Source organism: Pholis gunnellus (assembly GCF_910591455.1).
Source record: "Pholis gunnellus genome assembly, chromosome: 11".
Classification (NCBI taxonomy): domain Eukaryota; kingdom Metazoa; phylum Chordata; class Actinopteri; order Perciformes; family Pholidae; genus Pholis; species Pholis gunnellus.
This window is the reverse complement of record NC_136538.1, coordinates 19,398,017-19,415,270: the sequence shown is the minus strand read 5'-3', so window position 1 is coordinate 19,415,270 and position 17,254 is coordinate 19,398,017. Positions and strand designations below refer to the sequence as shown.

At 39.3% G+C, this 17,254-nt stretch overlaps 2 protein-coding genes across 2 annotated transcripts in view; both read left to right on the top strand.

Annotated features, from left to right (window-relative positions):
* Nucleotides 1–333: 333 nt before the first annotated feature.
* mrpl57 (mitochondrial ribosomal protein L57) lies at nucleotides 334–2,639 on the top strand. The gene is made up of 2 exons (XM_079168553.1): nucleotides 334–462; nucleotides 2,075–2,639. Exon 2 carries the CDS (start codon nucleotides 2,090–2,092, stop codon nucleotides 2,399–2,401), a length of 312 nt encoding a protein of 103 aa, XP_079024679.1. The 5' UTR covers nucleotides 334–462; nucleotides 2,075–2,089; the 3' UTR covers nucleotides 2,402–2,639.
* Nucleotides 2,640–4,804: 2,165 nt separating this feature from the next.
* The window catches only part of kcnh1a (potassium voltage-gated channel, subfamily H (eag-related), member 1a), a gene marked incomplete at both ends in the record, with an annotated part of 31,713 nt that continues 19,263 nt past the window's right edge, over nucleotides 4,805–17,254 (top strand). The window contains 4 exons of the mRNA XM_079168503.1: nucleotides 4,805–4,877; nucleotides 10,732–10,855; nucleotides 15,834–15,940; nucleotides 16,317–16,445. Coding sequence (XP_079024629.1) covers nucleotides 4,805–4,877; nucleotides 10,732–10,855; nucleotides 15,834–15,940; nucleotides 16,317–16,445 — 433 coding nt within the window. The remainder of the gene's footprint in view (nucleotides 4,878–10,731; nucleotides 10,856–15,833; nucleotides 15,941–16,316; nucleotides 16,446–17,254) is intronic.

Genomic DNA, 17,254 nt, shown 5'->3' with positions numbered 1-17,254 from the left:
AACCACGAGAATATATATCCGACCCCGGATAAGCGGAGGAAAATGGATGGATGGATGGATATAACGTGTGGTTATGTGCAAGTGTGTGGCCACTATGTACTAAAGAGAACGGTGATGAAGTCGGAGCTCAGAGTACTGCAATGCAAAGTACTGCAATATGTCCTCCTTGTATTGTTAACACACTATTTTAACCTGCTCCTTGAATGAGAATCGTTAAAAGTATTTCCTTCTCGACCAGTAAACTACAATGACTGACCGCGCGATAAAAAAACAAACACGTTTTCAAGTTTGAGCTTTCTCCTGCACCGTAGATAACCCGGAAATACAACTCATTAGGTCAACAAACGATAACCATCAGCTAGCTCTCACGTTGGTCTTCGTCTTTTTAAATTGTCTAATTTGCGGTCTTTGTCCACCTTGTCGTCTGAAGGTGAACGACGTGTATCATAGTTAGAAGGCAAGGTAAGAAACAAAAGCGTGGCTCACAAATATATGTCTGTTATGACTATTTAATGATGCCCTCTTCAAGCTGCCCTTGGTTTGTAACGTTAGCCTACAGCTAAGCTAGCTACGCCAACCTGGCTAATGTTAGCAAACACACTGTATATTAGCCTTCTGCACACACACACACAGGCGCGCACACGAGTTTGAATGGAACAGAAACATGACACAAGTCACATAGTGTCAGGAACAATCCCTGACCAATAACCCTGCAACACTTATTATTATAGTATTATCTTATGATTATTCAATTCTATATTTTGGATGTTTGTGTATGCAAATCCAGACTAATTGCTTATTTTTCACATGTAAGTAATTGTTGCTGAATATCTTACAGTAATCAAATGATTTGCAAATAAATCATTATTTCACCCAAACGAAAAATCTTTAATTTTCTATTTTAAGTTTATACTATTTTTTTTCGTATTTCTATTGTAATATTTGTTTTTTGAAATTTCTTCTTAGTTTTAATTTAAATTGCCAATTTGTATTGGTGTATGTTTTGAATTTGACACAGAGTTGATCAGATTCTACTGACGGTTGTTTGAAAACATTTACCACCGTTATTACGAGGTATATATGCTGATAATAGCAGCTTTAAACCGGTTTTACTGTTACACTTTTGACTCTTTACACAATAATCCACGCAACCCCGGGGAGATAAAGCTGTCGATGTGATGTCATGCAGTGCTGTAAAACTGGCACAATCAATGAGTCGTGCTTTAATAACATTAGGTTACTGATGGTTGGTCATTGTACTAAATTTCAATAATGGAAATACAATTAACAACCTCATGAAGTACAGACTTATCTGAGATGCACTCTAACATTAGTGTTTTTAATTTCTTTTCTTTCTTCTCCGTTTCTTTTCAATCCTCCGTAGCCGTGTGATTTATCTACTCGTATCTTATCTGAATTGCCGCAATCACAGTTTCCACAACAGTGCTGAAGAGCTGGACTTTTATGATGCACATGGGGCAAATTCCTCTCTAGTTGTAGCAAACAGTAAATGTACAGTAACCCAGAAGGAATGTAAGGGTAACTGTATTTGTATCATCACATACGCACATGAAAGTTGACCTCTGCATTCAACCCATTGTTAGTATGAGGAGCAGTGGGGTGCAGTGTCTCGCTCAAGGAGAGGAGGAGCCACAGCCGCCCTAAATACCAATACAATAACATTTTACAGTGGCAAAAGTATTTGTTTAAGACATAAAGGTCTCTTAAAGCCCCTCCGCTGATTCTCCCACACAGGTTCACTTACACTCTCTGCTCTGACCTTCTACCCAGAGCTCTGTGCAAAGGCATAACATTTCATTTAGCTGCTCAAGTGTCAGAGTCCTGTTGTTGTACATGCTGGCTCACTGTCACAGCTTACTGAGACACTTGATTAGAACAGAGCCATCGTTAATGTTATTAGTAGCACCTGTGCTTTTCCTATAATGAGTAGTCAAGTTGTCTGCTGTGAAAAACTAAATACTGAACCTCGTTGTACTGTTGCTGTTATGGTGATATGACTAGAGCATAATACCTGTTTTATGTATATGTTATAATAACTGTTTTGCTCTTTCAGAAATAACTTGCCACCATGTTCCTCACCCTCACCCTGCTGCGGAAAGGCATCCCCGGGAAGCAGTGGATCGGAAAGTACCGTCGTCCACGACAGATCACGTGGCAGATGAAACGCAACACGCTGAAGCATCTGGAGCGCGAGGCTGAGAACGAGTACTGGATCAGCCGGCCGTACATGACTCCGGAGCAGGAGTACTGTCACGCCGTTGAGCGCAGAGCACAGAACTGGCTGAAGATCAAGGAGGCCAAATTCGTCAATTTTCCTGAACACAAGCGAGTCACGGATCACTTGAGTCATCTCAACATCACCAAGACGTGGTCGACTTAATGTGAGCGGAGGAGTAAACATACGAGGACTGTGACAACGTCACGTTTATTTGCGCAGGAAAGCTCGGTTTTGTTGTGTGTTTATGGGAAGCAACACTTTGTATGTCAGCCGAGTTGTTGACCAAATCCATAATTGACTGTTTTAACTCCGCCTGCCTCCATAAGGCAAATCTGTAAACTGTTTGTTTGTTGTACTGTATCACAGAATCCACACCACTAAAAACCTGCTTACCATTCTCCAGCTGATCTGTGGGTCCTTATTTTAGCTCTCATTAAGAAAACACACTTTCAAGTTGAGAAAAAACCGCCGGTTATAAAATCTCTGTAATTATATGAACTGCTGAAGTGTGCTCCACGAGGAACACGTTGGAGGAATTATATAAATAGTCTGGGGAGGTTGGGGCAACATTATGTAATGTTATGACAGGTTAACGTCTCTGTAATATGCATTTAGCTGTTTTACATTTAATGTATTAAAGGGTTGGGACTGTCAGGAAACCCAATAGCTGAAATTAGAGCGTTAAATCCCTTTGAAGTTAGAAACTCCTGGAAGGTTTGCGTAAACGCGCTCACTTAATTAATGGATTCCCATGAAATGTGACGTTTTTTCCCATAGTGGAGAGCACTGTGATTCTCTTAAATCTTAGCAAGCTGCTTCTGTCTGGGGGGGGGAAATGGGCTCTTCTGTTGGAATAATACCTGTTAGTCAGTGCACAGTGCAGGAAATAGACCTTTAATGAAACCTCAGCTTCCGTCTGTAATCTGTTCACATGCGAGATAGCCCACTGTGTTGATGACTTGTCTGATAACGGTTATTGCCATTACATCATTCCAACACTAATGCATAACTACAGGAAGAGCCAGCAGGTGATAATCGTCATCTCCTGAGTTTCATTACATTTTAGTGTTATTATGAAGCTAGAAGGTGTTTACGCCGTAGAACACGAAGCAAACACCGACTCAGCGATCATCAGCCCTTAAATAGAGCCGTGAATACGAGGCTCTGTTGTCTTTTATTGGCCATGAACCAACGTGTGAGCGACTACTACCATGATAAAAAAAAAACAGCATGGCTCAGCCACTCCTTTTAAACCTTTTTGTATTGGTCAAGCATTAAACTGCAGCACACAGAGCCCTGATGGTTATCATAGTGCGATATATACAGTATATATACCTGTGACAACAGGTGAACCCAATTAATAAAACCAGCAGAGAAACCACAAGGTGTGACAAACGTTTTTACCTGTTTTTATATTATATTTGTTTTACATTTATTTGGGAAATGTTTGTTGTCACCAGGACAATTATTTGAGGTCTCTCTTAGTGTGACTGCGGGGTCCAATGTAATTGAACAGGATTAATGAGCCTGTGGGGGAAATGCAGCCTTTGAAAGGGCCAATTCTACTGCAGGAGTCGAAGAGAAAAATAACTCCACATCTTGTTACTGCTGCTCCTTTGGGACACCCATTTCAAGAACCTGACTGTAGGAGATTAATCCAGGAAGAACTTTCCAACAACCTTCCTGGGTCGACTGCAGGAAGCTTTCCCAACTGTTTTTTTATTTTCTCACAGCTTTGTTACTTACTCCAAAATGATATATATCATTATCATTCTCATTTTGTCGCAAGTATTAGCTGTTTAACAGTTCTCGGTTTTATTCTGCTAAATGATTACTTTCCTTGAATTCTTAAAAACACAAAGTATATGTTTAGATTGCGTTAGCTCTACAAAACAGAACAACTCGCATAAATTAAGAGGATGATCTTGTCAACAAGCAGAATATTAACATACTTCATAAACTATCTTATCCTTTGTCTCCAGCATTCAAGAGCTTAATCAAGTGCAAATACAGAAATTATATCAGCAAAATTTACTTAAATTATCAGTTATTAAATAAAGTAAGAAAAAATGTCTAAAAAGGTTCAGCAATGTCTTTTCTAATCTTTAAATAGAATCGTAATCTGTTAAACTCCATCTGTATAATCTACAATATCCCACTCTGAATTAAGAAGTATAATATAGCAGAAAAATAAAATGCTGGAGTCAAAGTACATCAAAATTGTACTCAAAGACGTTTTCGGGTGCGGGCACCACTCTGTATTGTCGGTGTGCACATTGTTCCATCCGGCAGATGGCGCTCCGGGTCCTGCTTTTGATCCGTGCAGAGCCCCAGCCCCTCCTGCGCGGTTCTCCCAGGCGCTGTTTTCGTCTCCTGGATGATGAGGTGCGTACACAGACGCGCCAACGCTGAGGAGGCAGCTGATGAGAAGACCAGACAAACAAGCTCCTCTCCGACGAGAAACGTCCACGCAGCGTGCCGGAGCCGCAGAGACCATGACGACCGACGGCGCATCGAGGAGTGAAGATTCACCTGCAGACCAGACGACCGAGTGAAGAGGCGGGGATGGCGGGGGGTCGGAGGGGACTTGTGGCCCCACAGAATACTTTTTTGGAGAATATTGTCAGACGGTCGAACGGTAAGGATGAAGATTGTTACAGTACATTGGGCTGAAACATTTAAATATTAGATTTAAATCAAGTTTTTTTTTCAGCGTGGCGAATCAAGCCAATCAACTAATTAACGAAATTGAAAAACGAAGGAGGCCAATTAGTGATGGACCCCTCACCTTCACGTGCATGAAAAAAGTTAGTTTTTTCATTGAGCTACGTAGAAGGAAAGAAAAACGACTGGATTGGTAAAATAAATCCATTAATTATTGTCCAAAAAAATGTAGATTAATGAATTTTCTGACAAAACTCCTGTTCCCAATCCGTGCAAGAGTACACAGAGAGCGAACAAGACAGCAGGTTACGATCATTAAAGGTACCAGCCTTCTGATTACATAAGGTCACTGGAAGTCTGGATTGTAAACAATGATATGGAGCAGAAATATCGTGTCTGGATTATTTCAGTGTTAATGTAAACATAATGTCTAAATACATTATGTCAGAGATCAGCTCAGCAGACTAATGCCTTTGATATATTCACCACGATTCCCCTTTTAAGATTGGTTTGAAATTAAACTATCAGTCTTTTGTCTTAGCCTTTTAAAAAACATTTCATGCATTATATTACCCAACAGAATCTGAATAAGTGTTAACAGGAGGCTAACCAAACCTCAAGCTGGGCCTGTAATTAGGACTACTGTTCATTTAGTGGATAATAACACCACTGCAACTGTATTGAGCCCTGAAAGACTTTGCTCCATCTTTCACATTTGAGTGTGAAACATAAACAGACATTACCAACCCAACAGAGAAGATTTTGATGTATCATGGGAAAAATTGATAAAATAGTTTTCTTGACTATAATGGCTTTCATCCAATATTGTTTATCAAAACGTATGAAATATCACTATTAAAAGTGAAGTCCTCCTGTGAAATATGTTGGCCTATAGTTATTAATCTTTACATTATTGTTTTACACCTTAATTTGCCAAAACAGTGAGTTAAATGAGATTCGTTTTGACCAATTAGTGCACAGTATGCTCAGGTGTGAAGACAATCAACCTTGTTTGAAAGCTGAAACTTACCCAGCGCTGATGGAGGTCTTACAGTATTTGGGTGCTAGTCATCCTTCAGTCTTTCTCTATTATTAGATTAATTAGAAAGTGACAGGTCAGACTGACACTGGACAGCTAACTGTGCAACAGAACCAGCAGCACTGAGTTTCTGTCACAAACCACATCTGGGGCCAAACACCAGCTTAATTGGTTTGAGCTATAATTGCCTCTTTTTTTGATGGGGTTTGGTTAAAATTAGGTTTGGAGTTAACTTGTGTAATTTATAGTCAGCTCCCCCCGAGGCATGCCTTGTGTCTGTGTATGCACTCCTTGTTCCACACTGTCAGTCTGCCCCAGTAGCACATTACAATGTGTTTGTGACAGAAGGGAACATGTTCAGAAAGGATGAATATATCTTTCCAGGGAGAGGCTTTCTTTATATGAACAGTGCCAGGATCTGGATCCCTATAGTGCACTATATGATATATTATAAAAGAAGAAAAAGGAAAATCCAATCTTTTTAATAACAATAGTATATGCATATGTTTTCTTATAACCTTGGGCGGTCCTAGGATTAGCGAGCAGTAAATCTCTCCCAAACTAGAAACAAAAGAGCAAAGACTATAATCTGCAGGATGAGACACAATGGAGTGACTTGTGAGAGACGCAGTGCTGTTGGGTGGGCGTTCACAAACAATGAGATGTTCTCTTCTTTTGTAACTTTCAAAGTTCAAGATTAGTGTCAGCTTTTTTGTCTCTATTTCAGATTTTGATGTTCATGTCTATACGTTGCCACCTAAATTTAACTTGAATTATAAGCAATAACATGCAAAAGTCTGTTTTGTCTCTGAACTTTTACTTGATGATGGCTCTGTGATCAATACCAGTGAGCGGACATGGACAATGCCAGGGACCTAGTGCGAAATGTATACAATGAGCAGAAAAAACACCAAGGGGATCCTCAAAATCAAAGTTTTGGTGGGTCTCATAAATGAAGCTAGTCATATCCTATGTAGCTGTAACGTAAAGTTCAGCTGCATGTTGAAATGTTAGGAGGTGAGCAGCAGCAAAGAAGATGTGGGCAGGGACAGTTAATCTTACTGGTGAAGCACTTGCTACATGGATAGCATACCAAGTTGTGCTCAGTTCTGTTACACTGCTGCATGTTAGAAAAAGTTCATTCAAAATATTTCAACCTGCAATAACTGATTTTCTTTGGCCACTTTGTGGGCAGGGGAAAGATTGGCACATCATTTCCTTTTAAATTGATATGGCGAACTTATAGATTATTTACACATTCAGCAGGTTTGGAGCAATGTTGAAGTTGTTGAACTTTGTAGCTCTATGGAGATTTTTTATTGACATTTAGACCATTAATAAGTTTTGATTGGGGCCTTTTTGCTAACATTTGAATATGCTAAATATGTCATATGATAATTAATGTGACATTTAAAAATCGTTGACTGCAGATATACATGCCAATAAGTTATACTATTTAATAATAATCACCAGCTAGAAATTGGACCATTTAATGAGAAGCACAAGGACTCACAGTCCCCCCCCCAAACGTATCTGAAACACATAGGCCTGTTAAATATGATACCTATAAGCAACACACAAAAAGACATGTTCTTGTAAAACGTACTTACGAGTGACTACCAAAAAAAAAAAGTCAAGGAAGCAGCTATTTCAGTTACTCAGTCTTTAAAAAGATTATTACAAAACAAACACCTTTTTAGGCAAGAAATATGTTTTAAAATACACATTTTAGGTAAACGTATATAGCATGAAGGGATGTTTTGCGGCCTCCATATAACCGTTTAATGTCCATTTGATCCTATCTTTTTTTTGTGTTTTTTGTTGTAGATGTGGGCTAAGAATCTATCAATAAGTCCACAAACAATGATATGCTTTACCATACATCTTTTTAAGGTTAAACACTTAAACATTATATTTCAAATATACTTTAGTCTCCGTAGCTCTCTGGTGATTTTTAGCTTCATTTAGCTCATTATTTTGGCCAGCCCACCAAATGGCGGACAAAGGTAGCGACTAACGTTAGCTGAAGCTGAATCTATTAGCAGCTAAGGAGCCAAATATTTCAATAAACCATAATAAAATGAATAGTAAGTTGCTCCAAGTCTGCTGGATGTTTAAGTAAACAAACAACTGCATGCTAACATGCTAGCTTCAACAATTAAGGCTAGCAGAGTGTCTGTCAGCTTGTTTCTAAGTTTATCTGTTCGTATAGTGGCCAAAAAAATGATGAATGCAACTTTAGCATAAGTCTACAGTAGGCTAATGGTTACACCTGTTTCTGTATTATGTTACCAATTAGCTGTCATGTTTTTAGCGTGTAGCATTCAGGTTAGCAACACAGAGAGGATTGCCTTATTCACATTGGTGTGTTGTCTCTTATTTTGGTTGACACGTCCCATCTTTTTTTGTCTGACATTCAACAGATGTTTCTCATTGTAATCTGTTAACCTTCTTTCCTTTTCAAACATTTCAGTTTGGACACTGTCACATAGACAGACAGGTACTATAAAGTTTAGTTTGGTGTGCTGCTTATGTTTTCTTTACGATATATCTCTTTGTAATGTACCACAAAATGTTCTATACCAAATGCTGTTAATTTACAAAGCACTTGACTAATTAGACATGTTGAGATTAATTAAAAATACTATTGAAAAGTTGCTGCAACACAGCAATAATAACAATAATGGAGCTTTGGACTTTCTTTATACCGATAAACGTTCATGTGATCATTGTAAAACAACACATTGGCATGGAACGTCTTGTGCATCATATTCAGTGTTCTCATGCTTGTAGTTGTCTTTTTAAATGTGTTTTATTTTGACATGATCAAAGATTTCTTTCTCTGTGGGTGTGTTCTTGTGTGGTACGAAAAAGGAAATGTGTGTGTGTTTTGTGCCAGGTATGTTTTGATTCCTTCTCGTGTCCTTTCACCCCTGTGTCGTCACATTGTTGTAGTCTGTGTTCATAGCAGGGCCGTTTGCTTTGAGGTTTGCCATAAAGATTTTCATTTTTTTAGGTTTTATGCAGAGTTATCATCACTTCTCCTGTCCCATTAAAACTATTGCATCTGCTCTTTTTTACCTTTTGCCAAAATGATGTGGATGGATTTGAGATTGTTTTACTTGTTAAAAGTAATCGTTAAAAACAATGGTTTGCAATATCTGAGTTTTTGATCCCAGCCATTCAACAAAAGGTTGCTTTTATACAAACGCATTTTATTCACATTGTTTTGCAAATTGATTTTCTTTTTATATGAAATGTCAAAATGATAACATGCAGATGCACAAATTAGTAATGTCTTGTCAAGGCTTGTTGACAGGCTGTCATAGGCTCATAAAGTATGAATGTGGTGTTTTTAAGTATGACACTTTATTTCTTACAAAATAATGCAAACATTCATGGCCTTTTTTTCATGTTCAAATCATAACCAGCTCAATAATTGTAATGTATGTCCTCGCCTTTAAAATGACTTGATCAGGTATTTGGAACAAACCATTAGCTATTTGTTTTAAGCCCAAGCAAAGTTTCACATATTTTTCCATGGCAAATACTACACAGTGTAATCATTTGCACGTTTGTTTCAATCATCCTTAGTCCAAAGAGTGAGCTGTTAAGAAGAAAAACACCAGCCTTATCCTTTAATGTGAAACAGTAGGTGATAGGTGCAGTGTGTAGAATGTGGCGTCAGCAAGCGACGAGGTTGCAGATTGCAACTAACTGAAACTTCTCCCGCATGCCAAGCCTGTAGGAGAACTGCGGTGAACGACGCGAAAATGCAAATAGCCGTATCTAGAGCCAGTGTTTGGTTTGTCCACTCTGGGCTACTGTAGAAACATGGTGGTGCAACATGGAGGACTCGCTCCGTATGTAGATCTAAACGGCTCACTCTAAGTGAATGAAAATGCAACTCATGTTCAGTTGATTATACACTAAAGAAAACATACTGGTTAATATTACATTTCTGCCAATATATTCCCCTTATTGTACACACTGTTCCTTTAATTATAAAATTGCTGAGGTTTAAAAATAGGACAGAAACAAAATAGGCCATTACAAATTGACATGTAACTAAATAATTACTATGGTTTATCCATGAGTAAGTTTAGCTTGGAGGCTTTGCGAACATTTGAATATGCATTATGAGAATTAATATACATCGTTTTCCATGACATTTAAAAATCAATGACCACGGATATTAATATTTGTGAAGTTTACATGCCAATAAGGAATAGCTAGAAATCGGACCATTTAATTAATGACAAACACAAGTACTGTTTTCCCCCCAAAACATGTATAACAGCTAATAGGCCTGATACAACATCTACCTAAGCAACACACTAAAGGACACCGCAAGATGTTCTTGTCAAAAGTACAACTAATGAGCAACTACTAATAAAAAAAGCCAAGGGAGCAGATATTTGGATGTTTTCTACATAAGCAAAGCATTTGTGTTTGGCCTACATTTGTGTATAAGCACCATGTGTGGAGTGTGTGACAGGCCGTAGACCATCATGGACACTCATGCAAATCTTTAAAGTGTATTCGCTCCTAAAGGTATATTTCAAAGATACTTTAGCTTTGTAGATTTGTAATAACTTTTACCTCTTTGGTATTTCTTTTTCAGTGGCGGCTCCACCAAATTCTTGACTTTAACTTAGACCAAATGTAGTCGGCCTCAACTGTTTCCCAACCCAGACTATAGTTCTAGTATTTGTATACTGTTGTTTTTTTAAGAAAATACTGCAACCCTTTGTTTATTCGTCCTTCTTCCCTGTTTACTTTCAAACAGATACCAACTTTGTCCTGGGAAACGCCCAGATAGTAGACTGGCCCATCGTCTACAGCAATGATGGTTTCTGCAAGTTGTCGGGGTACCACAGAGCAGAAGTGATGCAGAAAAGCAGCACCTGCAGGTAGGCAAGAGGCTCTTTGTGTCTGAAATGAGATACAGAAACATGATGAGAGAACATGTCAAACAGCTTTTTTGTCATCTCATTTCGATTGCAAACTTATTTTTAAAATAATATTTTGCCAGATCCATGTTCAAGATTAGCCAGTGACATTGCAAGACGTTGTTACATCTACAGCAATCTTGTCAATGTGGATGAGCTTCATCTTGGCTGGCAAAGCTAAAATAATCATGCTGCAGTTTTTAGAGCAGTCAGAGAGAGGATGACTTTCTCTACAAGGCTTTTTTTTTTTAAATGTGGGGAAAAAGGGAAACGGTGCTACAAATACTCACTATACATGCCACCATTGCACACGTGCAGTGTTTTCATTCTTTTGCATGATTCCTTATTGATTACTGTAGCAGGTTGAGAGGAAGAGTTGACGCATCTAAAAGATTTTTCAAATCAAACTGAGATTTCATTTTGGTTAGCGGGCTGCAGTCATGTGGTCATTGAATCACTCCGTTGTGTCTAAGAGAGTCTACAGTCATGGCAGCAGCTCTGTGAGGCTGAACTTAGAAGGTATGTTGTTAACCACATTCATCAGCTTAGTGTGTTTAGATGGTAATATTTGCTCATTTCCAATAGCACTTAACACAAAATATGTCTGAGGCTGATTTGAATGTTTTGCAGCTATTTAATCATAAAGCAAAGTATTGTACAAGCTGACATTTTGAGGATGAAGATGTGCTGATGAAGTCAAGGGATCACCAAAGCTATTTCAATTAATCGTAAGGGGGGGTATTAATATCTGTACCAAGTTTTAGGAAAATCCATCCAATAGTCATACAGAATGTCTGTACCAAATTTGATGGCGATTCATTGAGTCGTTGAGATATTTGCACTAAAGTGCTGGACCAACCAACTGATGTGACCCGTATAGCAATGCTGCTGGCTACAAGGCTATGAGGAACCACCGAGCTTTTGATTTATGGGTCTTCATTTCAAACATAAAATAAAGTTATTCGCTCTGTGTAGCAACCATAATGATGAAAGTGTGGACACAGGTGAGGTTACTTCATAGGGTTTCCTGGACTCGCGCTCAATAGTGACAGAGAAAGTTAAAACCACAATATACTCTGCTATGTTGAAGTGAATGAGAATACCATTCACAGTTAGAATGAATATAATATTCCCATAATTTAAGACAAAGATAGAAACCAGATCAAAGACGAATCCGTGATGTAATGAGGTTGTAACGATTGAAAGTGCTTCCACGTCACTGACTGCAACGGTGAAGCTGTGAACAGTGTCCCCGGGGTGCTCGCTCCAAAACTGTTCACATAAAGGAACAAAAAGGAACGTTTAACTAATTTCTGGACCTGTGTTTATTGTGTAGTAAGCGTGCCAGTAAGCACTATATTAATAGAATCACATGGAAACAGTTGGTGCTGCCAGATTTTAAAAACCGTGGGAGATTTCTTTTGTTGTGGGAGATGCAGTGTGTCTCAGCCAGCACTGCGGCTATTACTGATTTAGACCCTCGGGTCCCGTAAGCATAAGCTTCGGAACACTTGCCAATACAAATATTGAACTGTGTGTATGCCGATTTGTCATAGGTCTATTTTTAGGTTGCTAGATGGCGTGAAGTCATGCGTTTGTAACAGGAGGGAAAATCTTCTGACTTTATTTGAGATCCAATAGAAAACATGTAAATAGTTTAAATGCAATTGGTTTAATATGTATAAATAATGCCATGCATTTCAGTCAATTAACTATTCAGCAATTAATAAGCCTTTGTAGTATTTACTGAACGTAACAGCTAGACCCAAAGGTATTGTGAAACACAGTAGTTAATCAAGTAAACATACCCATACTGTAGAGTCCACAGTCATTCATGCCTTTATCTCTTCATGCATTGATTATTGTAACACACCTTTCTCCTCACTTAGTGTATCTGCTCTTAACCGTTTGCAGGTAATCCAAAATGCCAGATTACTCACTGGGACGAATCAACGGTCTCACACCCCCCCCCCCCCCACCCCCCCGTACTCCGATCCCTTCACTGGCTCCCTGCGGGGTATATGATCCACTTTAAAATTCTCACTCTCACTTGCACTACACGGTCAGACTCCTACATAGCTGAACTACTTCACCCTGATTCACCCACCCGCGCTCTCAGGTCTTAAATTATCTGTCTGTGCCACGCACTCGACTTAAGACCCGAGGTGACCGAGCTTTTGAGGGCGTAGCACCAAGGTTGTGGAATATTCTGCCTGCACATCTACGTTTTGCTGATTCCATGAATTCATTAAAAAGTCAGCTCAAGACATATCTGTTTAGACTGGTGTTTGACAATATTATTTGTTATAAAAAGGGGGTGTGACATCATGATTGACAGCTGTAAATGACAGCTCCACGTGTGTTCATCAGTGTTAGCAGACACATATGATGTTTCTCGAATCACAACTCTGTATTAAAGAACATGCATCAATTTGATCATAAAGGTATTTCTAAAGATATATCGGTTGCTTGTTTGTTGTGTCTTTCGAGTGAAACAGCTACCGGGGTGTTAACGTATAGCAGCTAGGTGGCTCACGCTAAAAAGCTGTGCCTGTGCTCGGATCCTGATTGGCTTGGGCGGATGTGTGGGCGGGACTTCTATACCCCGGCTCCAGCCTGGAGGTATAAAGAGAATTGGATACAGTGTTGGATGTGGCACCACATTCATTCCTATAAATGCATCAAAAAAAGTTCCCGGCGATCTTCCTCATCCATGGGCCCATAGAGCAAGCACACTCAGGAGCCCAATGAAGGAGCCGAAGGGTCCAGCTTCGGGCTCGGTCACATTAACAGAGGAAGGAAAATAACTCTGGATTCAGGCCTATAAGGGCTATTCAAGTGTTGGTACTGGGAAGTTGATTTATGAATGACGGCAAAAGCACAAGATTGCAGCTCCTGTATCTGGAATGTTTTGGCTTAGCTGGGAAGAAGTGGAGACACGTGGTTCATCTATATATACAGTCTTTGGCTCCAACAAGTGCATTTGGGTAGCAGAAAAGAGGTGCTCGGTAAAAGATTGGACAAAAAAATGATTGTAACAATGTCAGTTAAACTGCCAGGGAACTGTGGTGGTAGTGGTTTTTATAGCGACAGAATGTTTAACTGAAAACAACTGCTGGTGGCAGAATCGTGACACCATAAAATAATATCAAACCTGCAGTCTTAGAAATATGCAGTCAGGGTGCAGTATGTCGGATTTTCTAAAATCAAAAAACATACAAAAAAACAACTTTTCTTGGACACATGTCCTTCGAGTGCATTTCCGGTCTCTCTTTCCGTTTCCTCCATCTCTCTTTTCTGCTCTTGAATTTTCAGTAGCGACGGAGCATCTCAGACGGTTATGCTGCTAGCTAGCGGGTATAATGTTACCCTCCACCTGGGTACCTTGGAGCTCAGCGGTCAGACAATTGAAGACACAATAATAAGAAATGTCATTGTGACCTCACAAAACCCATTTTAGGCAATAACTCAATAATTGAAATGCTAATTATTAACAATTTACACAGATGTCTAAGAGGATAAAATGATGAAGCGGTGACATTTAGGACAGACATGGATGTAAACGGCAACTTGTCTGGTTGGCGGAGGCATACAACCATGAGACGGTAATTCTAGTTTTACATGAGCCCTAACTCTTTGATTATAAATCATTCACATTCTCCACATTATATTGGCCTTCTCTGTTTGAAAAACATTTTGTGTACTTTCAGATAAAGGTTTTTGACGTTGTACATGACTTGTGCCGTTTTAAAATGTGGGTTTGTAGGTTCATGATAAGTAGTTTTAACAGGTATCACTACCCCCCCCCCTTCATTGTTATTCATACCTGTCTTTTAAACATTTGGTCTTTTTAGATTTTTTTTTTTCTGTCAAACATCTCCTTGAGCCTGATTATGAGGCCATAAAACATTCACAGAGTTTGAATGTCTGATGATTTTGAGGATGACTCAAACATAAAATGTATGCTCATCTCCCCAGAGTGCTGCGTCTAATATCTGAGCCTCTTTTGCAGCAGATGTGTGTGGATCAAAGATGTTATTTCCATCTCAGCTGCTCTTACAGTCTTCTGTGTCTCCTCAATTATGCGTATGTCTTTTTTGTTCTATACTGGATCCTGTAAACATACAGAGACAAACCTATGGGAATCTTTCACGCATGACGAGAGTCAGTTGAGGAATAGTTTTTCCTTTGAAGCAAGTCACATTCCTCCTGGCTCAGAGGAAGAGAGAAGAAGAAGAAAGAGAGGACATTCATCAGTGATATTACATCTGAAACGTCTCTGCAGCGTCAGGATGTAGTCTCATTAAATTTAGCCTTCCTTTTTTTATTTCATAACAAACTCCGAGTTATATTTAGATCATGCTGGAACAGGCTGCTACTGAGTGTGGCAGTAACAAGCAAGGTGAGATGAATGTCTCTGCAGCGCGGTTTAATGTGCTCATGGTTGCTTGACCCATCTTCCGGTTTAATTTGTTCTTGAGAGGTACTGCATTTGGCCAATTAAGACAGTGGGTTGCATTTATCTTTATTTAATGATTTCAGGATTCATTTCGCTGAGTTTTATTCTACTTCTACCCTATATTTGACACAGCCTAATTTTGCAGTGTACGCACCGAGAGGTCTATAAATAGCAATCTGGTCTGCACAGTTTAGGTGTAAACCTGATTAACTGCATATCATTTTGGGGTTTTTTTTTTGCTTGAAAATAACATTTTCAGAGGAAACCATCGATAAAGCATAAAAAGTTGCCATCTTAAGAAATTGGAGAACAAGACTAATCCTTGAAACCAGCGAATACTGAGCAACCAACGCATTACGATGATCACACATTCAAGCCTTCCTCATCACACTCGTTCAAGAACTGAGCTCGCTTGTCCAACGTGCCCCTGCCTATTAAATATTCAAATTGTTTTCTCCCCCCCCCCCCTGTGTTTTCCAGCTTCATGTACGGGGAGCTCACGGACAAGGACACAACGGAAAAAGTGCGACTAACATTCGACAATTATGAGATGAATTCGTTTGAAATACTGATGTACAAGAAAAACCGTAAGTAGCGAGTCTCACGTGAGGAAAAGAGTAACATTTGTTTCCACTCTCTTGTCATGCAAATCTATTCAGAGTTCCTGTAACATAGTTGAGTTCAAAGGCAGCCCAGAACATTTCTACCTCTGTAGAAATGTGCTAGTTGTTGAGAGCCAGAGAAACCTTCCCCAGAAAAAGACGTTTGCTTCCACTACCAGGTATACCCTCCCTCTGCTTGCAGGTGTTACAGGAAAACATTGAAAGTTTTGCAAGTCCAGAACATCTCAGTATGCAAATGAGATTTCCACTCTATGTGCACTCTGTGTCATTTCCTATAAAAATAAGCAGATGATGCAGCTAAATGTGTGTGTGTGTGTGTGTGTTCTTTTTATACTTTCAGGGACACCTGTTTGGTTCTTTGTGAAGATTGCTCCCATTCGAAACGAACAAGAGAAAGTGGTCCTGTTTCTTTGCACATTCAGTGACATCACAGCCTTTAAACAGCCCATTGAAGACGATTCCTCTAAAGGTTAGTGGCAACAAATTTAGTTTGTTCAACTTCACGCCTTCTATCAAAAAGAATGTCGTTTATGACGCTGCCAATGAAAGTCAATTCCACTCCGGAGTGATTCTAATAGAAATAAATACAGTACATTAGATCCGTGCTTAAATAAAATCCTTTAAAATGTATTTGCACATTGCGTGGCAGATACGTAGGATCTAAAACTCATACGGAGATTATACAGCGAGAGAGGCAGAGGTAACATTACTCCGCCAGCGATCACCACCCGACCCTGTGCATTGTGCATCTGCTCTGGCAAACACCCACTCAAATACCCATCAGGATGGTTATCAGCACACAACACATGATTCATTGCACTGTACAGCTGCTGAAGACGAGCCAAAATAGAAGATGAATCAGTGCAACAACAAACGAGCACCAGTGATGAATATAGGATGGGGAATTATCATGAAACTGAGATTGTAGTTGCGCATCAACAGGTAGCGCTATGATGTAAAGCGTGTTGCACGAGTAAAGCTTTAGCTCTCGCCCTCTTTCTAACAATCAATCAATAACCAGCATTGATTTGTGCTGCCTGAGTAGGAGAGAGGGACGCAAGGCAAAGAATCCTACAAAAATAAATAATGCAGTAGCCCACATAAGCTAGGTTAGGAATTGTCCTCACTGTTTACTCATACCCGCAGTCTCTCTTTTTAACCTCAACCAAGTATTTTAAACCTCCAATAACAGATTTTTTTTGGCATCAGACACAAGCTGTATACAGAGCATTGACATATTATCACCTTTTTATGGTGAACTTTTTACACATCCAGCAG